The sequence below is a fragment of the Acanthochromis polyacanthus genome, chromosome 21 (assembly GCF_021347895.1).
Source record: "Acanthochromis polyacanthus isolate Apoly-LR-REF ecotype Palm Island chromosome 21, KAUST_Apoly_ChrSc, whole genome shotgun sequence".
Taxonomy (NCBI): domain Eukaryota; kingdom Metazoa; phylum Chordata; class Actinopteri; family Pomacentridae; genus Acanthochromis; species Acanthochromis polyacanthus.
The window spans coordinates 8,171,018-8,191,013 of NC_067133.1; the positions used below are offsets into that span (position 1 = coordinate 8,171,018).

Sequence of the window (19,996 nt, forward strand, 5' to 3'; positions counted from 1 at the left end):
GTTTTATCAATCAAATGTGTGAAATCTTTACATATCATGCATTTGGTGTTGTGAAATCTGCTGAAGGTCTCACAAATATTGTTTACCTCATATAATCAGAGAGCTAATGTAGCTCAGTGTAAATGAATGCCCTTAATGTTTGCTCAAAAAACACTTTTTAATATATTTGTTTTGCTTTAACAGATGATTATATTTTTAAATAATTTTTTAAAACATTATTTCCTGCATTTTGGTGATTTCTATGCACCAATTTGCATCCATTTATGTTGAAATTGTCGTTTGTGTAAAATAAACTACAATTTTTCTTTACTGTGATGTTGCATTTACTTTATGTCCTGAAAACTTGCATACTTGTGAAACCTGGTGGTGGTCCTGTACTCACTGCACTGCTACCAACTGAGCAGGAAAACTGTTGCTGCAAAGAGTGGAATCTGTTGACTGAGAAAATCTCTGAATGACTGGAACCCCAGCTCTTTGTCCCAATATACACTGCTTGTGCCATTCCTCACTTCCCTGAAAATGAGATAGAGAGTGTGAGTTTAGCATGAATTATATGGACACAACAGGCACATTAATGGGAGACATAGCAAGCTGAAATAAACCAGAATGATCCTTTAAAACGACTATATGGTACATACACAGCATCCTATTTGTATATTTGACAGAAATAACAATAATTCCGTTTTTTTGCTTGGTTATTTTGAGAATTAACTTAAATATGGTATGAATGCTGCAAATCATTGACACTGACTTATGATGAAAAATTTAACAACAAAATACCTAAATCTCTTGAACTAGTCATTATGTCATAAATGCCCATTACCGCTTGCCTCTTTAAAGATGTGGTTCATTCTGAGAATCAAATTAACTCCACAAGATGCAGTTAATTGCTAAAACCGGCTACACTCCAAAGGAGACAAAGGCACAACCTCTAGTCAAAAATTAAACAGAAAACGTAACAAAAATCTAGTAAACGCACCAGCATGCCATTATTGGTTATTAAATAATAATTTTCATAACGAAAAAAATATATTTGCTTGCATGTTGTTCTTTTTGAGAATCTATTTACCTCCACAAGATGGCGCCGATGCCGTAACTGGACACCACCTCTTTGTAAAGTAGTAGAAGAAGAAGAAGTTAGACTCGGCGGTTCGGGGCAGTTGGAAGTGGCTCGGACGGAATTATGTTGGGGAAAAAGTAGCTTACTTTAAATTCGTAGGGCTTCAGACTGTACACAGGCGATGTAATTCGATTTACAACACACTTTTGTGTTTTCGTGGACTTTGTAAACATACGTGCTCGTCTTCGACGCTCGTTTCTCAACTGTTTCGTGGAGGCCTCGCTGCTTTCACCGCCATGAATTACGGTAGGCCTCCGCCGAACGTCGACGGCATGACTTCCCTCAAAGTGGACAACCTGACGTATCGAACATCGCCCGAAACCCTCCGCCGGGTGTTCGAGAAGTACGGCCGGGTGGGGGACGTCTACATTCCCCGAGACCGCTACACGAAAGAGAGCCGGGGCTTCGCGTTCGTTCGGTTCCACGACAAACGGGACGCCGAGGACGCGATGGACGCCATGGACGGAGCGGTGATGGACGGCCGGGAGCTGCGGGTCCAGATGGCCCGGTACGGCAGACCGCCAGACTCTCACTACGGTGGAGGACGACGAGGAGGATCCGCCCGGAAGTACAGCGGCCACGGACGCCGAAGCAGAAGGTAGGAGCGTTTAGTCTTGAAGTCACCAGACTCCATTCAATAATTCGAGTGTTTAGAGAGGTCTTGGCCCACTGACCCAACACATCACTCACAGAACAACATATAAGTGTTTTTACAAACCAGTAAGATCCACTGTATAACTCGGCTCAAATACAAGTATAATAAACTAAATGTCTAAATTTCTACAACAAAGCTTTTAGTCTTGATGACACCAGACTCCGTTGACAAATTCGAGTGTTTGGGGATGCCTTGTCAAACTGAGCCAACACATCCCTCACAGAGCAAAATATAGGTGTTTTTACAAACCAAAAAGATCCGCTTTGTAATTCGGCTCAGATAAGATAATAATAATAATAATAAACGTGTACATTTTATAAGTAAAATTCACTTTTGAGTCCAGTGATAGTTAAAAAGCACGTAGTTATGTGGACACCAGACTCCACTGAATGATTCGAGCACTTAAGCCCCATTCGCACGGGATTAGTCCTACCTGGGGACCTTTGGTAATTTGTGAATTACTCCAGGACGTCTCTATTTCTCGCAGTGCATTCGGAAGGGATAAGCGAAGCCTGTGGCCGTTTTTCAATTTGAAGTACGCAAGTCCGTACTCGCATACTTGGCGAGAGCGCATCGAGACTAAAGAGCAATTTTAATTGGGAGCGCCAGTGTACCGCCTCGGTTCATCTGCTCCGGTTATTTTTACCTTGAAAAACAACGAAATGGAGCAGATATAACACAGCCCTTCATGTTCACGTTTAATATTATACTGTTACTGTGTATATATTCAGGTTTGTAAGGTTGTCATAAATCTCTTTATGTTTTAGAGCTGCTGATTTATTGACAGCTGTAGTCTGTGATGAACTGAACTGTCTCATTCTCAGTTCTATCAGTGGTTCCACAAAAACTTTTCAGAAACTGATTTCTGAAAAATATTAAACCTTCACGAGGACACCTCATAAAAGGGGTGGATGGTTTATACTTTTATTATTAACATTAATAAAATACATTAGTCTACATTCTACATATGTACCTGATGTTTGTCCTCCAACATCCAGAAGTTTATAGTCTGACAGATACACAAACATCACTTTAATGTGATCACCAGGACTTCTGGATGCTGAACATCATCACTGATTAATGAGAGAATATTTCATGTCAGCTGCTGTACTCAGAACCTGAATACAGGTGAGCTCTTCTTCTGTCAGGTAATAAAACAGAAACCTGCTCAAACATCAGCAGCATCTGATCAAACAGGTCTGATTAGGGCAAAATTTACTCCTAGCTTCAACAATTCAATTCATGTTTATTAACACAGTTTAATAATACTTAACTGCAAAATGCTTAAATGCATTTCAGCATTCAATCTCCTTCAGTTTCCATGAACAGCATCCTGCTGGTCCAGATGCTGAAGATGAGCTGCTGATGTTCTGTCTGTGGAGTCTCCCAGCAGTCAGGGAGGATCTGGGTTTCTCCAGATGTCCCTGGTCTAAAATATTGCTTAAATGTTATTTTTAATGCACAGTAACAGTCATAAGAATAGAACAAAGTTGTTCTACAGGTAATGAAGACAAGACAACAATTAAGAAACACACAGTCAGCGATCAAGTAGAGATTAACAATATGATGTTATGAATATTAACTTTAACTTCTTTGAAGCCCATTTTTCTCTGAATAATAATGAAAAAATACACCATGAGCCCAAAGTGTGACCTTTAGATAAACGTAAAACTGCTTATATCCCTGTTTAACCACTATAGAACCGTCAGAGCCAGCGGCAGGTTTCAAAAAGTCTTGCTGACATCAGGCTGCTCTTCGGCTACATTGAGGCTGACCGGCCGCTCATTGCCGTTTAACCTGGACGCTCACGTCTCCAAAACGGTTGGAGTAAATTTTTAATCAGGCTTTTTCTGGATAAAATGACCACATGTTTGACGTTTACACAACTACTTTCTCGTCTGAAATAATCTGAAAACTACGTTTTGTATCATAATAACGGTAGTATTCCCCCCAAAAAAACTTCTGTTGCCTCTGAAAGTTTCCTCCTCGGCCTTTGACTGCTGGTCGAGGCGAAATGCATTATGGGTTATTTGGCCGCATCCACACAAGTCTGGTCCGATGTAGTCTCGATAAATGTGGGCGGAGCTAGAACATTTCCGGGTGTTACTTCCGTTCTCAGTCAGATGTGTTCTTTGAATTAGAACAGTACTTGGTCTCAGACTGATGACATTTCACGAGTCCACATGTTGAGAAACGGCCACGGTTTGATTTCAGCCTCAGTATGGATTATTGTAAGCTACAGTAGTATTTTTAGATAAAACGTGTAAGTGCTTAATCCTTACTATGTAAAATACTGAGGTAAAATCTCAGCAGAAATAACACTTTATGGTCGTAACTGTCGTATTTCAACTTAACTTAATTCTTACCACCAGTCGTAATCTTTTTTTACTGTAAAGCACATTGTTGTTTTGAATGTACTATGTGTTAAAAATAGAAAAAATAAAGGGACATGTATGTTTGATATAGACAGCAGCAACAATCAGCACAATTTTTATGTATTCAGGAGAAGGGAGCTGCTATAATGACCAAATTGCAATATCTGTCTCAGTAGTCTCAGTTTATTTTTGTTTGTTGTTCATAATGTAGATGTTTGGTGCTGATGAAGCTCCAGGTCGTGTTTCCTCCATGTAGTTCCAGCTGTTCTCACATCACAGACCGTAACTGAACTGAATGTATGCAGCTCTTCCCTCAGCCCCAAACACCGGAGACGCAGCCGGTCTCGCAGCCGGAGTCGCTCCCGGTCCCGAAGCCGTTCCCGCTACAGCAGGTCCAGGTCCCGGTCCTACTCCAGGTCCAAGTCCCGCTCCCCCAGGAACAAGAAGACCAAGGCCCATTCCCGCTCCAGATCTCGGTCCAGGTCCAAGTCCAGGTCCCGGTCCAGAAGCCGCACCCCTTCCTCCAGAAGGGGTTCCAGGTCCAGGTCTAAGAGTCAGCCCAAGTTGGCTGCAGAAAACGGAGGTGAATCCTCGTAGTGCTCAGCTCAGCAGCAACAGGTGAGGCTGGACAAGATGCGTTTTATTAGCTTGTATTTGGTATTAAAACCTGTTCGCATCAGGGAGGGAGGTGGTCATGAAAATGTAAAATTCAAAACTCTGACACTTGCATTCAAAACCAGAATGAAAACAGCTCCTGCCTATCTTACAATTGGGGTGGCATGGATCAGTGGGTAGAGTGGCCGTCTTGCAACCGAAGGGTTACCGGTTCGATCCTCGGCCCGTCGTGCTCATGTCGAGGTGTCCCTGAGCAAGACACCGAGCCCCTAATTGCTCCTGATGGGTCGTGGTTAGCGCCTTGCATGGCAGCTTCTGCCATCGGTGTGTGAATGTGACGTATCATGTAAAGCGCTTTCAGTACCTTGCAGGTTTAGTAAAGCGCTATATAAATACAGACCATTTACAAGTATCAAGTCTTCTAGCTACGAGGCAATATCTATAAATATACAGAATAAGTCCCTTTGTGCCCCACAAGCTGTGTCCTTTTCCACACTGCAAGCTGATCCGTTCAAACATTTGAACAGAATAACTACATTTTGTCCACAAGGATTCAAGATTTGTCCAATTGGTAAAAAATAGAAAGGACTCAAAGTTTGTTAAAAAAACAAAAAAAACAGGAAGAACTAAAAAATATAACAAAACAACAATGCTTTTTCCAGGGTGACGATAGTAAAAACTGTTCAGTTGCTCAAAATTTGGTTCAAAGTAGAAAAACCTGTTTTAAAGCACTCAAAAAAAACCCAAAATATGGCCAGAGTGCTTAAAAATGTGTTGAAATAACTAAAAATATATCAAAAAGTAGTAACTAAAATAGTTTGCAGTGGTTCAAAATTTGTCTGAAGTGAATCGAAATTTATCTCAAATAACAAAACTTTGCCTGAAGGACAAAACGTGTCCAAAAGTACTTAGTTTGTCCACATGAAAACTAAAAATGTGTCTTCACTGGTGATTAAATGTCTCCTGACATGTAGAATAAAATCAGTTTAGTTCTATAAACTCTTAGATGTTCTGTTCTGCTCCAGGTTGACTTCCAGGTTTTATAGATTTGCTGAACTTCTGCAGAGCGTTTTGTTGAAATGTTCGTTTAACGTCGGCGTGTTTTTGACCGTTTCAGCTGAAGACCTGAGAGCTTCCAGACTGGATCCAACACGAGAACCGGCGTCCAGCTCCAAAAGGTGGTTATTGTGTCTTCATTTGGCCTCAGAAAGTCTGTTTTTGGTTTCACAAATGTCATTTTATCAGCTTTTTATAACCCGTTCCTGCTTTACTGAGTGTTTGGATTCAAACACTACGGCTTCACTTTTATTTCATGATCATACGTTCAGGTTAAACCCTCTTTATTTGGATGTCGTAACTGTATTTATCACTAAAATCCAGCTGCAGAAATGGAATCTTTAATGGGGAAAAATCTTCATGCAGGCCTTACTTCATGTAAAAGCACATTTTAAGCGTATTTCATCAACAAATCACTTTCTTTTTATTCAATTTCTGCTCTGGAGTTTTAAAAGAAAGCACCAAAGTGACATAAAACGGAGTGAACAGAAAGAAAGGTCGCTTCTGTTTCATTTCTTTGTTTAATTTCCTTCTTCAGCGTGTCGTTGCTGCAGCTCAGGGTCTCCGTCAGGCAGGAAAATGCTGAATTTTACAGAACGTCACTAACTCGATTTTGCTTTCTGTGATTTTTGTTTGGGTGTTGTTTTTTTTTCACGCTAACTTTGCTTGTGTGTGTGTTTTTTTTGTGCACTAGACGCAGTTGTGTAGCAGTTGAGTTTTGCTGGTTAGCTGTTTCTCCAGAATGCTGCTGTGACTACAGTGCTACGGTCGCTACGGTTTCACCCGTTTACAAAATAAAATGTGCTCCTGTCTTTGCTTTACAGTGAACTAATGTGACTTTAATAAAGATTTGATGTTTTTGTCTAAAACCGTCTCTTATTCTGTGGCTGGGATTGTGCTATTTCTAAGAACATGTGGGTGTTTAATCAAGTCACAGTGTTGTTTTTTATTATTTTAAACTAAAGTTGGTGAAATATTTTGTCTGAATTTTGAGGATTTCATGTTTCAGACCTGACAATTTTTATATTTTCACCCTTAAAACAAAAACATGATTGGATCCATGTCAACATTTATCTAAATAGCTCAAGATTGGATTCTCTTTTTTCCATTTTTAAGGCCTAATATTTCTTCATTTCTGCCATTTTATGATAAATTTGAGTCAGTGGACAAATTTGTCATCCTTTTAGACACAGTTCAGGTCATCTTTGGACTAATTTTGAGCAGGTTTGTGCCATTTTTTTGACGCAATTGCAAAAAATTCAACCTCATCTTGTGATTCTTGCCATGAATCTGTAGCCTGTAATATTGGCACCCTCAAAAAGGCTTCAAAGTTACTCAAAATTGGTCAAAAAACACAAGCGACATGCACAATTCAATTCAAATTTCTCCAAAATGATCCAAAATTCAACATTTCCAATTTGAAATAGGGCAAACACAACTCACAGATGCTCTAAAACAATAACAAAAAAGATAAATTCTTTCCTAAAACTCGGAGATGAAACCAAATTCAGAATTTTTGCAAAACTGGATGGAAAAAAAAATTGAAATGTAGCAATAACAACTCACAGATGCTCCAAAACAACACATTCTTTTTCCCCCGAAACTTAAAAATGGTCCAAAGTCTGTCTGAAATTACACAGAATTTTTGCAAAACTGTAAAATGTTGTCTGAATACCATAAAATTTGTCTTAAAAAGACTTGAAAATAAACCAAATACCTTCAATCTGTCCATTAATCAGAATGTGTCCAATATACTCTCCAACTAGTTTAGGATATTTTTTTTGTCATTTTGGTCCCACTTGGTTCTAGTTTGATAACAGGAAGTTAATTTGAAACAAAACCGGTGAGATTTCTGAACTTCCAGGACGTCACATGTTGACGGGGAGGAGACTGAAGCAGCCGGCTGGAACTGACTTCACTCCTCAGAGCGCAGAGACGACGATCATGGACGGAGACACTCAGAGTAAGAACTTCTTTTTACCCTCGTGTCGTCATGGAGGTCAACATTGACCTGGTTTAAAGTTTGAAAATGTGGAAAAAAGGAAGTATTTTCACAGTCAAACGTCTGATGTCCACATTTTCAACATGTTTGGAAAATCTGAACTTTTTTGGTGGGAAAAAAAGTGTTAAAAATCCAGTGAAATTTGCTGGATTTTGGTTGATTTTTATGTGAATGTTCTTAAAGAATATATTAGAAGTTTCACTGATATATATGTAATCACTTTAGATATTTTTAGGATTTTTTAGGAAGATTTGTATTCATTTTATGAAAATATTTACAAGAATTTTCTTGCCGAATTTGGGTGACATTTAAAAAAAAAACATTGAAGGGAAACTTTTAAGGAATTATTGGAATTTTCTTCCTGAAAGTTTTGCAAATTTTAAGAAATTTTCAGAATTTTTTTGCTTAATTTTTCAATTTTTTTTCAGACAAGGAAACAATATTTTTTGGTGCCCATAAATGAAGACAGCAGGAGGGTTAAACTGGACTCTAGGTTTTATTATTTATGTCACTGGAGCTGTTGACTTTCTCTGAATCATACTAATAATTTGCTGCTCTGATGGGAATCGTGTTATGAACAGAAAAGAACTGATTATGTTTCTTTCACTGCTGAACTCCGTGGCAACTGATCTGAAACAATCTAAAAGTCTAGAATAAAGTGAGTTTATGGTCTTGATTGGAGCAGCTGTGAGTGAATTTCACTGCTGCTGGTGAATCTCTGCAGGAATCCTGATCATCCAGTTTAAGCTGCTGAAGAATCTGCAGCTGATTTTCTCTGTTCTCTGTGATCCAGACTGAAAAACTTCTTCATTCACTGTTAAAAGGTCACTGTTTGGTTGCGGATGAAAATCAGCAATCGATCAACTTTAAAAAAGTGTAAATGTTTAAAGTAACATGGGATTGAACCTGCAAAGTTTCTGGCTTCATTTCAGCTGTTTCCTGGAAGCTGCTCGGCCTGAATATCAGCATCAGTTTGGACGGATTCCAAGTCTGAGTTTTTTAGTTTTCATGGTTTATTTCATTTAATAATTATTAAGGACACATTTAGACTTTTTTTTTTTGATTCTACGTCTTTTTCAAATTTTAATATTTTGGACTTTCTGAGATTTTTTTCAACTGATGACATTTGTGAATATTTCTTGAGTATGTTTTAAATTTTGTTGGTCATTTTGGAATTATTTAATTTTTTCTTTCTCTTTTTCAAAGTTATTTTTGACAAATTAAAATTTATTTTTGGATTTTTTGTGATTTTGAAATGTTGGGGTTTTTTTTGTTAAATTTTTGTGATGAAGATTTTTTAGTGTTGTTGGACAAATTTTTAGTTGTTTGGATGATTTCTCTGTCATTGTGGAGATTTTTATCACTTTGGGGGATTTATGAATTATTCTGCACAAATCTGGGGCATCTGTTTTGGTCGTTTTTGAGATTTTTTTTTGTCATTTTGGACAAATTCTGAGTAATTTTGGACATTTTGGGTGAGTTTTCTAATGACTTTTGTGGCATTATGGATGTTTCTGTTTTACATTTTGGCTGATTTTTGAATCATTCAGGACAAAATCTGAATTGTTTTGGATTTTTTTTTCATTCAGTACACATGTAAAGAAATGTTGGACAAACATTTTTCCACAATGGCTCCATATTTGTCCAAAAAATTAAAAACATAAAGAATTTATTTAGAATTTTTGCAAACTGGATAATGATTCAAATTTTGTCCAAATGAAATAAAATTCGCCCAAAACGGATGAAAACATTTACTTTTCCAAAAACAAACATGGTCCAAAATTAGCCTTGTTGGATCTTTTTATTGTTTGAATATTGTTGACCAATTTCTTGTCGTGTTGGATATTTTTTTGCTCATTTTAGACACTTGTGCACTATTTTGTGTGATTTTTGAGTCATCTTGGACAAAAAATCTGAATTGTTTTGAACATTTTTTTATTATTTTGCACATTTTTTATATTTTGGGCAATTTTTTTCTTGTAGTTAGCTCGTTTTCTCTCCCAGTTTGAAGTTTGTTTCTTCTCGATGTCACCGTTATTTTCACAGAGCTGCTGGTGGAGATAAAATGACGAAAGTTATGAATCAGTTTCGTCTTTGCAGCTTCAGTCATGCAGGTGCTTTGTCCTCCACAGGTGAACAGGAAGCTCACCTCAGGGTGGTGCTGGTCGGTAAAACTGGAGCTGGGAAGAGCGCCACAGGAAACACCATCTTAGGAAGGAAGGAGTTCAAATCCACGTCTTCCACCTGTTCTCTGACGGCCGAGTGTCAGAAGGAGGCCACAGAGTTCGGAGGTCAGACGCTGGCCGTGGTCGACACTCCAGGTCTTTTCGACACCGGAAGAACTCATGACGACGTGAAGATGGAGATCGCTAAGTGCATCTCCTTCGTTGCTCCTGGTCCTCATGTGTTCCTGGTGGTGATCCAGCCGGGAAGGTTCACCGCAGAAGAGCAGCAAACGGTGAAACTCATCCAGGAGCTGTTTGGGGAGAAGGCAGCAGAATACACCATGGCCCTGTTCACCCGTGGAGACGATCTGGAGGACGAAGATGTCTCCGTGGAGGAGCTGATCGGCGACAACAAAGCTCTGCAGGACTTCATCGGTCAATGTGGAGGGACGTACCACGTCTTCAACAACAAGTCCAAGGACCGGAGTCAAGTGGGAGAGCTGTTGAAGAAGATCAACACTCTGGTGCAGAAGAACGGAGGCCGATATTACACCAACGAGCTGCTGCAGGAGACTGAGAAGGCCATCAGGGAGAAGCAGCAGCAGCTCCTGGAGGAGAACCCCGACATGAAGCCCGAAGAGGCCAGAAAACAGGCAGAGAAGGACAACGCCTTCATCAACGCCATCACTCTCGGGGCTTCAATCGGAATGTCACTGGGTCCACTGGGAGCTTTAGTGGGGTTGGGGATCGGATTATTTGTGGGAGGAATTCAGACTCTGAAGAACGAGAAGATGTGTGTCATCCAGTGAATAAAATCAACCAGAGTAGAGAAACAATTTTCAGCTGATTCTTTATCTACAGTAACCTTCGTGTGTTTAACGAAGTTTTACCTTCATAATATGAATATTTTCATTTACAAGCCCTCTGAAATGCAAAAAAAAAAAAAAAAATTCAAAATGACGTTTTTTGTTCAAAATAACCCAAAGTTTGACCATAACAAGGCAAAACTAGCCCAAAATGACACAAAACTTGTCCAAAACAACAACAACAAAAAACGTTCAGAATGACTTAAAATGTGTTCAACAGGTAAAAGCATCATCTGAGTCGTTTCATATAAAATCAAATAAGTCTGAAAAAGTTCCCCCTGACCTCCCCAGAATCAGCTGCTTCTTTATCTACACTAACTTTGTCCTTAAGATGCATCAGTTTTCTTTCAAATATGGTAAGTGAAATTAAAATTGAATATTTAATTCTACAAGAAAACAGCGCTCTAATATTGATCTCTCAGCATATATGAAATTCTTAGAGAAAAAAAATCATTTCCACATGATGATAATATGAAAGGTGCATAGAAGTGGGGAGACTTTCAACAACATTTTTAAATATATACAGGTGCAAGGAATTTTGTGACACATTTTGTTGGATAATTTTGGGTAAAAAGAAATCAATACGCTGAAGTGGTCTGAGGTTTTTATTGATCTGTGTTGTTTCTTTAACGTTAAATATTATAATCATCATCAATTTTTATCAAATATTCAAGTGTTTTTATATGTTTTGGTAATTTTCCTGTTGCAAGGATGACTAAATTCTCGCAAAGTGACATCACCCTTCCAGTAAAATTTAGGCGTGGCTTCCGGTGGCGTCCTGCGTCAGCGACGTGCCGACGTAGGGTTCGGGGCGGGGCTATAAGGGCTCGTTTTGCAGACGTACGAGCTCGACAGGCTCCATTTTGTGAGAAGCTGACTAAGCTGAGTCGAGCGTCGCTCCCGTGAAGAGGCACAACCCCGAAACGACAATAGAACAGTCCAAGTTAGCCGACGAACCGCTCGCTAACCAAGTTATTATCCGAAAGGAAAGCAAATCTTATCGTATGTCCGGTATCCAGAACCTCCAACGTTATGGTGAGTGGTTTTTCATCGAGCTGAACCGGGACACAAGGTGGGGGAAGGGCGACAGCTAGCCGGGCTAAGCTGTTAACTTTCGTCGAGGGTTTATTGGCTGTGAAGCTGTTTTTGGTGTTTATTACACTTTTTGTTATTTAAAGTGTGACATAAATGGTAAACTCTAAGTTAGATTGTCTGTGTTTTTAATGTAACTATCTGGACTCTGTGGTTTCAGTCGATTAGCGGGCCTCTGCTAACGTTGTAACGGCCGCCATTAGGCCCACATTTTTTTTTAAACTTAGGAGTTAGCTTATTATTGAAACCAGTCGGCGCTGGTGAGGATCCAGCGGAGTCATGCTGCTAGAAGTAGTCTACAACACATTTATTCCGCTCAGCTACAGTTTACAGGACAGTTTGAACGAGGCAGTGAAAGTTACCATGCCATGACTCTGCTGTTATTCCGCTACTGCTGGCTAAAGGTGCCGCTTAGCGGATGCTAACGAACGCTGCCACACTGGGCTGTTAAGCTGTATATTTAGCATCTGCGACATCTGAAATATGACCCTTCGAATGAAAACACAGGAGCTCATTTGGCAGATTGTAGGATGAAGGGGACAAAGTATGTCCCTCAATTATGTGAAATATCTTTATAGTACAGATTAGGTGACCTGTGTGAAAGTGAGTTGCATCTCTGTTGTTGAAGTTTTTTCCAACTCTGTTTCTGCCCCTTCAGACCCCTTTGCTGATGCAACTAAGGGTGATGACCGCCTCCCAGCCGGGACAGAGGACTACATCCACATAAGAATCCAACAGCGGAACGGCAGGAAGACCCTCACTACTGTCCAGGGCATCTCCGCCGACTATGACAAGAAGAAGCTAGTCAAGGCTTTCAAGAAGGTAGGAGCCCGGGGTGGGGTCTCAGCCCTCAGCAGCGCCCTGTTTTCTCCTCAGCAGCATCTCCGTCGGTGCTGCTGCTTTGTGGCAGGCTGCCAGCTTTCATCAGATAATAATGCAGGCTGCTGTGTGTCCTTGTGACTCAGTGTTTTGCTCTTTGTGACCCCAACAGAAGTTTGCCTGCAATGGGACAGTGATTGAGCACCCAGAGTACGGTGAAGTGATCCAGCTGCAGGGAGACCAGCGCAAGAATATCTGCCAGTTCCTCATTGAGGTGAGTTTATTTGACATTCCTGTACTTCACCATATTGTCTGGCTTGTGAATGCCAGAGGTTGTTTTCAGTCACTAATTTGTTGTTTCTTTGCAGATTGACTTGGCCAAGGAGGAGCAGCTCAAAGTCCACGGCTTCTAGAAGCTTCTTGCAGCCCTCTCCCCTCCTGGAAGGCCATTAAACTCCCCCATCCCCCTCTCTTCCCCTTATCCTATGTGCTGCTGTTGCTCTTCCTCCCCCCTCTCCCCTTGCAACCCCACCAGCTCCTATTAGCTAACACGTGAATTACCTCTGACAAACATGGGACTCTGTAACACCACCGCCCCGCTACGACACCAGGGGGTAGGCCCGCTCTCGCAAAGACACACCACTGCAGCTCCACACAACATCAGGGATGAGTGGTGATGACCCTCCCTCACACACTTCCTCCTTCCTCGTCCCCTTTGTTTATTTCCTTTTAAATTTTTTTCATTTTAGGTCTCGTGCCATGTTGCGGAGGCACCGTTTCATGTAACGTTTTTGTTTTGTACTTCAAGGTGTTTCAATAAAACAATGAGTCTCCATATAAGGAGTGGAGTGGTGTCCTGGGGTGGGGGCTGGGTGTGTGCAGGAGGGTCTCAGGTGTACTACAGTGTTTACTGCTGAAGTTTGAAGACTGCAGGAGGGATGTAGGATGTTTTGTTTGCCAACATGACTTATGTATCTCCTTTGGTTCTGCCTGAGTTCTCCTTTGTTTACTCCACCAGCGGAGCAGAGTAACCGTCAGTACTGACCACCTTCACCACTCCTCCAGCAGATTTGTTTTTTTTTTTGCTCTTTCTGTTTGATACATTTTCTTACCACTTTTTGATACCAATCCAAGTATCAAAGTTGATGAGCGTTGGGTGGCGGTCGAAGCGAAGCCTGTAACATGAAGGCTGAATCAGTTCACAGATTGACACCAGGGTGGGAAATGACCTCAACTGCTGGTATTCTCTGGCTCAGCTTATCTTGTTAAATATTCTTAGATAGTAAAATCGAGCCTCTTTGGGGATTTACTAGCCGGCGACGAGTTTCCTGCTCTGGTGCTCGACCAGCTTTCTGGTTTGGTCCCTCAACAGATCTGGTACCAAACCTGTGGTTTATGGACACTTGAATATTTTAATTTCCTGCAATGCAATAATTTATAAACACGAGTTAAGATGTAGAGATGCTGAAGTTCTCCAGTAAAAATCAAAGCCATGGCCAGGTCACACTGTGTCACTGTGACTGAAGGTGATGGAGTCTGTTTTGCAAATTCCACATTTGGTTCAATAAAATTTCTGCGGTTGATAAGTTTGTCCTGTGTGGCTGCTTTTACTTCAGTTTGCAGAAATATTTTAGCTCAAACTTTGCAAATGTTCTGTTCTGTTCCATACCTTTGGACTGGAACATTGCTGAGTGTGAAGAAGGAACACACAGTGAATCATAAATTGTTAATTTTTAAACAGCTGGATTACATAAACAGCTTCTCCCAAACACTGCACAGACCAATGCAATATGTATACACAAGTACATTGGTAGTTTATCTGTAACAGTCTGCATTATTTTAAATTTATCCTAATCAAGGCAATATAGAAACAAACATGAAATAATCAGATGTGCAGGTGTCTATGTGATCTGTGTTTCTAGTCACATTGCATTATTATTAGCAACTCTTGATTAGTCACATTCATTGACCACTATACACCAAAGGGATGTCCATACAATTCTCATTGTAACATCAAAAATGTAAATAGCCAATGAAAAAGTTTATATATGTATGTTTTGATGAGAAACAAAGGTTTATTTTTTCCTGTAAAATATATCAAACAACCTTCCAACAGTGATGCTGTTTAATTTAGCAATAATAGTAATAATAAAAAAAAATAAAAATGTTAATATCTAATTACAGGCACAAAAAGATCTGAATTTTTACTTTAGATGTCTAGGTTTCTTACTTCAGTTGGAGGAAATTAGTTTTCGCGTTCGCGCTTTTCGTTCCTTCTCGGGATCCTTCCTTCTCCATGGTAACGCAGCCGCCGCCATACCGCTAGCTTTGGTTTGTTTTCAGTAGCAGCTTTACGAACGAGTTTCTCCTCCGTTGCAGCATGGAAGATGTAAAATGTGGTTTTCCTCCAGATGTACCAGTTCAGACTGAGTCTCCGGAGAAACTCAGCGGCGCAGCGGTCAGTGACTGTTAGCTCCGTTAGCTCTGTTAGCTTTTAGCTAACGGTCAACGGCTCCCAACGTAGCCGTCATCTGTTCTATAAAACTGCCCTTGTTTTTTTTCTTATTTTTAAGTCACTCTGTCAGAGTCATTCTTTAACTATAAAGTGTTTATAATAATACAGATTCGACATTAGTTTCAGTACGTTTCACAATGCAGTTTTTAACAGCTACAACTTTGCTTTAAGATACAGAATAAAACACAAACATGTTCAGAAAAAACAGTAATAATAGTGATGTTTAACTGTTTGTTTTTCAGTCTTAGAATCAGTAATTTAGCACCTTTAAATGGAGACAAGTTCTGTTTATGTGCAACAAATTCAGCATGGTTGAGATCATGATGAAAATAATGTTCAACAGTGATGAAGGTAAAGACCAGTGAAGCCATTTAAGGTTTTACAAGTCCAACATTAAAACTCACACAGCCATGAAACTTGGTAAGGACAGCGACAGAATAATTTCTGTCAGATCAGAATGACTGAAGGATCCAACAGAGGACACATTTATAATTATTGGTCCTTGAAAATTGAAAAAAAAAAGTGCATCATTTTCAAATCAGGCTGGTATAGTGTCCCCATAAAGATCCTGTAAGTGGATGGATCCATACTTCTACTAAAATGCAACTTTTGAGGCTCTAAGATCAGTAGAATCTGATGTGTGGAAAGTTTGACAAGGCAATGTTATCCTCTTTTAATATTTCTATATTTAGACTTGAAATAATTCAAAAGTAGTTTAAAATGACTTGAAACCAGTCCCAGATTATAAATGTAGTTTTCACCTCAACGCAGCCCAACTGGTGTCTGTATAAGATTAAATAAATTCCACCAGATAACTTTCTATTAACAGGAAACCACTCCAAGTGTTGAGGAATCTAAAATATGAACGACATTTTGCGTTGTTTTAACACATTTTTTCATACTTTACTTATGAAGTTCTAATTTCACTTTAGTTCTAAACTACAGAAACTTGTGTAAGTGAAGCCGAACATTTGCCTGTGTGGCCAGACGTGTAACTGCTTTTTTTTATATTGTTTCAAAACCCACAGAAGAAGAAGATTAAAGTCTAATAAATCAAGTTTAAACTGTGTTTGTTCCCATCAGGTTCTGTGACGGTTAAAGGTTTATCTTCACAAAGACTCAATGGAGGTGAGGAGCCATCATGGTGGTAATATTATATTTTCTGTCCCCTCAAGCGTCTGCTGACGGATGTTTCATATAATGATGGTTCTGTTCTGCAGGTTCTGTCCATCTGGCAGCTGTCCATCCCTCTACCTGCAGTTCTGATGATCACAGTCAGTCTGTACATGGTGGTTCTGGGGGTCGGACTGTGGATCCGTTACTGCCTCAAGGTTGGATCACTTTCATTTATGTGCTCCACACCACGTCTCACCTGAATGCATTTCACTCAGTGAAGGAAAGATTTTACTAAATCTACAGAGAAACCATATCTCATAAACGTTCTTCATGTCTTCCTATTAATGTAGTAGTTTTGAGTTCTTTTGTTCAGACATAAAGTAGAAAGAAGAACAAGGAGGAAAAAAATAATAGTAATAAAAATAAATGACACAATATATACAGAAATGTACACCTAGAAAGGAATATATAAATATAGTAGTGCAAAAATGATAATTGCCATAAACACAGTTGTGCTAAAATGAAAAGTTACTGTTTTTTGGGTTTCTGTGTTCGTCCAACAGCACAGAAAAGTCTGTGTTTCTCAGAAAACAACAAAAAAAGAAAAGAAAAGCATGTTCCTCTTAAAAATATCAGAAATGTCAGAGTTAATCTGATGTTTTTGCTACTAACAGACGATGCTAAAAACACAGTCTTTACCACTTCAGAGAAAATATATCAGCCAGAACAGAAATGAGCTGCAAATATATTCATTAGTGCAGAAATCTGCCTTTAACTTTGTGTTAGTTTTTTGTATTGTTTTATGTTAGCTGACAGTTCAACTAATGTGAGTAAATGCAAATAATTAATGTGTTAAATGGTTTAACTGTCGGTTATTTTCAAAATCTACAACAAGAAACAAACTCAGTTAATCAACCAGGAGAAAGAGATTCATCAAATTATCCACACTTTACTTATTTCCCCACTAATTAACCAATAAATAACCAGAGATCCTTTAAGTTTTGGTTTAACCCTCCTGTTGTCCTCATTTAGAGGATCGAAATTGTTTCCTTGTCTGAAAAAATCCAAAAATTCAGCAAAAAATTCCCCAAATTTCTGAAAATTTGCAAAACCTTCAAGAAGTAAATTCCAATAATTGCTTAAAAGTTTCCCTTAAAAGTTTTATTTAAAACAATCCCTCAAATGTGACAAGAAAATTCTTGTAAATATTTTCAAAAATGAGTAAAAATCTCAAAAATATCTAAAATGATGACATATATCAGTAAAACTTCTAATCTTTTCTTTAAGAACATTCACAAACAAAATCAATCAAAATCCAGCGAATTTTGCTGGATTTTGGTTGATTTTTTTGTGAATGTTCTTAAGAAACATTTTTAACTTTTCTTTTTTTCCACCAAAAAATGTTCAAAGATTTCCCAAAAATGTAGAAAATGTGGACATCAGAAGTTTCACTGTGAAAATATATATTTTTTCTCACATTTTCAAACTTAAAAACGGGTCAGTTTTGACCAGCAGGGCGACACGAGGGTTATCCTCTGCTCAGACTTCACCAGTTTGTGCTCAGAAGTCGTATCTGTAAACACAAATTAAACCAGCTTCTTCCTGTTTCTGTTTCCTCTCCTTACAGGACTGCTGCTCCTCTTATTGCACCGACTGCTGTCCCAGCGTCTCCATTTGTGATCAGTGCTTCAGATTTGCTGCGATGTGCGACTGTAAGCTGCCGACCGTGGACTCCCTCTTGCCTTCGTGCTCTTCTCCTTCTGTAAGTGAACCTCAGACAGCTTGGCCACACGACGCCGACTGAAAGCTGCAGATATGAAGGTTAAACTGTTGTGTTTTGTCTCAGTGTGATCGGTGGGACTGTGCCTGCACCTGTCAGCCTCCAGAGTGTGAATCCTGCAACTGTCTCTGCTTCGAGATCAGGATCAAGTAGAGGACGATTTACCGCAAACGTGACTTTGCATTCAGTGGAGTTTACAGAGACATGAAGGTCTGCAGCTGCCATCAACAAGAGGAAGCATCAGATCACCTTCAAAGTGCCTTCAGTTCTGATGAGAATCTGTGTTTACACTCAAGGATTCAGGGTCTGCATGAAGATCCAGCAACTTTCTGCAGCTAAAACCTTCTGTGACTTTTTAACCCTACTGTTCTCTTCATTTATGGGACCAAAAAAATATTGTTCCCTTGTCTGAAAAAAATTCAAAAATTCAACAAAAAATTCCCCAAATTTCAGAAAATTTGCAAAACCTTTAAGGAAGAAAATTCCAATAATTCCTTAAAAGTTTCCCTTTAAAGTTTTGGGGGGGGAAAATCTCCCAAATTTGACAAGAAAATTCTTCAAAAATAAGTAAAAATCTTCCAAAAGAAATCCTAAAAATATCTAAAAGGATTACATATGCATCAGTAAAATGTGTAATATTGTCTTTAGAACATTCACAAAAAATCAACCAAAATTCAACGAATTTCGCCAGATTTTGGTTGTTTTTGTTCGTGAATGTTCTTAAGAAAACATTTGAAATTTTTCCGATATATCTGTAATCACTTTAGATATTTTTAAGATTTTTTGTAAGATTTGTCTCATTTTTTGAAAACGTGCAAGAATTTTCTTGTCAAATTTGGGGGATTTTTTAAAAAAAATTAAACTTTTAAGGGAAACTTTTAAGGAATTATTGGAATTTTCTTCCTGAAATTTAAAGAAATTTTGCGATTTTTTTTTTGCTGATTTTTTTTTTGTATTTTTTCAGACAAGAAAACAGTATTGTTTGGTGACAAGTAAATGAGGACAACAGGTCAGATCTGTCGGCATAGAATCAATCTACATTTTCATTTCAGCTGCCACAGAAACAGAAATAGTTCCTCCTTTACAAACAGAAAGGAAACGGACTATTTTCAGTGGCGGATTAAGAAACATTTGTGGCAGCAAGATGTAATTAAATGTTTTTATGTGTTAAAGTGATTTACTGTTGGAATCTGGTGTTGATATTCTGTAAATAAAAATCCAGAAGGTCAACTGTTTATTCCTAAATGTTCAGAAAAAAGTAGCTTTGTGCTGTTGTTTCATACAATCATTTTTTTTAAATAAGGTTTTTATTAAATTCAAAAATATTTCAAATTCAGGCGTCCTTGTTTTCTTCTCCACTTTGTCCACAGACTGGGATCAATAGGAATTTTTTTACAGATTAAATGAGTTCCATCCTCCATGTTTACAGTCTGAATAACAGAAACACACAGAAAACCAAACTATATCTGAATTAAACACAGTTAAAGCTCCTGCAGGATGTTTTTTTCTGCCATACCTTGAATGAAATTGATATGTTTAATTAGCTTCAGTGTCATATTGTCAACATAGGTCAAGGTGACACATGAAGCGTTTGTCAGGTCAGAACTTCACTTGTAAATTGTCACGTTAAACTCCATAATAAATTATGCTATAGCGTCTCAGAATTTAAATGTATTATGGTCAGGTAAAATAGAGTTTGTACCCTAACTTGTAAATTTCTCAGGTGAAATCACACCATATATAAAACTAGTGGTCTTAACCCCAATATTTATGTTTGGACTCTCAAATAATAATAATAATAATAATAATAATAATAATAA

The 19,996-nt window shown here is 38.7% G+C and overlaps 4 protein-coding genes across 6 annotated transcripts; all 4 read left to right on the forward strand.

Annotated features, from left to right (window-relative positions):
- Positions 1-1,107: 1,107 nt before the first annotated feature.
- On the forward strand, positions 1,108-6,690 carry srsf2b (serine and arginine rich splicing factor 2b). 3 transcript variants are annotated; one of them, XR_002595975.2, is made up of 4 exons: positions 1,108-1,718; positions 4,456-4,768; positions 5,883-5,943; positions 6,516-6,690. XR_002595975.2 is itself a non-coding variant. In XM_022200010.2 (3 exons), the coding sequence occupies exons 1-2, from the start codon at positions 1,357-1,359 to the stop codon at positions 4,745-4,747; spliced, it is 654 nt and encodes a 217-aa protein (XP_022055702.1). In that variant the 5' UTR covers positions 1,108-1,356; the 3' UTR covers positions 4,748-4,768; positions 5,883-6,690. The 3 variants fall into 3 exon arrangements, 2 of the variants coding, with proteins under 2 accessions (XP_022055702.1, XP_022055703.1); XM_022200010.2 differs by having other exon boundaries at positions 5,883-6,690; XM_022200011.2 differs by having other exon boundaries at positions 4,468-4,768; positions 5,883-6,690.
- Positions 6,691-9,589: 2,899 nt separating this feature from the next.
- On the forward strand, positions 9,590-10,945 carry LOC110955115 (GTPase IMAP family member 9-like). The gene has a single exon (XM_022199983.2). It carries the CDS (start codon positions 9,889-9,891, stop codon positions 10,795-10,797), a length of 909 nt encoding a protein of 302 aa, XP_022055675.1. The 5' UTR covers positions 9,590-9,888; the 3' UTR covers positions 10,798-10,945.
- Positions 10,946-11,697: 752 nt separating this feature from the next.
- Positions 11,698-14,351, forward strand: eif1 (eukaryotic translation initiation factor 1). The gene is made up of 4 exons (XM_022200017.2): positions 11,698-11,889; positions 12,605-12,768; positions 12,938-13,039; positions 13,134-14,351. Exons 1-4 carry the CDS (start codon positions 11,859-11,861, stop codon positions 13,176-13,178), a joined length of 342 nt encoding a protein of 113 aa, XP_022055709.1. The 5' UTR covers positions 11,698-11,858; the 3' UTR covers positions 13,179-14,351.
- A 684-nt stretch (positions 14,352-15,035) lies between these two features.
- si:ch211-198p11.6 (uncharacterized) lies at positions 15,036-19,508 on the forward strand. The gene is made up of 5 exons (XM_022199984.2): positions 15,036-15,223; positions 16,364-16,408; positions 16,501-16,611; positions 18,024-18,158; positions 18,243-19,508. The coding sequence occupies exons 2-5, from the start codon at positions 16,403-16,405 to the stop codon at positions 18,327-18,329; spliced, it is 339 nt and encodes a 112-aa protein (XP_022055676.2). The 5' UTR covers positions 15,036-15,223; positions 16,364-16,402; the 3' UTR covers positions 18,330-19,508.
- The last annotated feature ends 488 nt before the right edge of the window (positions 19,509-19,996 follow it).

Bases quoted from the DNA above. Each gene is read 5' to 3' on its own strand.
- srsf2b (XM_022200010.2), top strand. From the start codon at position 1,357: ATGAATTACGGTAGGCCTCCGCCGAACGTCGACGGCATGACTTCCCTC. The intron at 1,719-4,455 runs GTAGGAGCGTTT...GAATGTATGCAG, and splicing joins CACGGACGCCGAAGCAGAAG to CTCTTCCCTCAGCCCCAAAC.
- LOC110955115 (XM_022199983.2), top strand. From the start codon at position 9,889: ATGACGAAAGTTATGAATCAGTTTCGTCTTTGCAGCTTCAGTCATGCA.
- si:ch211-198p11.6 (XM_022199984.2), top strand. The intron at 16,612-18,023 runs GTTGGATCACTT...CTCTCCTTACAG, and splicing joins GGATCCGTTACTGCCTCAAG to GACTGCTGCTCCTCTTATTG. The intron at 18,159-18,242 runs GTAAGTGAACCT...GTTTTGTCTCAG, and splicing joins CTTCGTGCTCTTCTCCTTCT to TGTGATCGGTGGGACTGTGC.
- eif1 (XM_022200017.2), top strand. From the start codon at position 11,859: ATGTCCGGTATCCAGAACCTCCAACGTTATG. The intron at 11,890-12,604 runs GTGAGTGGTTTT...CTGCCCCTTCAG, and splicing joins CCAGAACCTCCAACGTTATG to ACCCCTTTGCTGATGCAACT. The intron at 12,769-12,937 runs GTAGGAGCCCGG...TGACCCCAACAG, and splicing joins TAGTCAAGGCTTTCAAGAAG to AAGTTTGCCTGCAATGGGAC.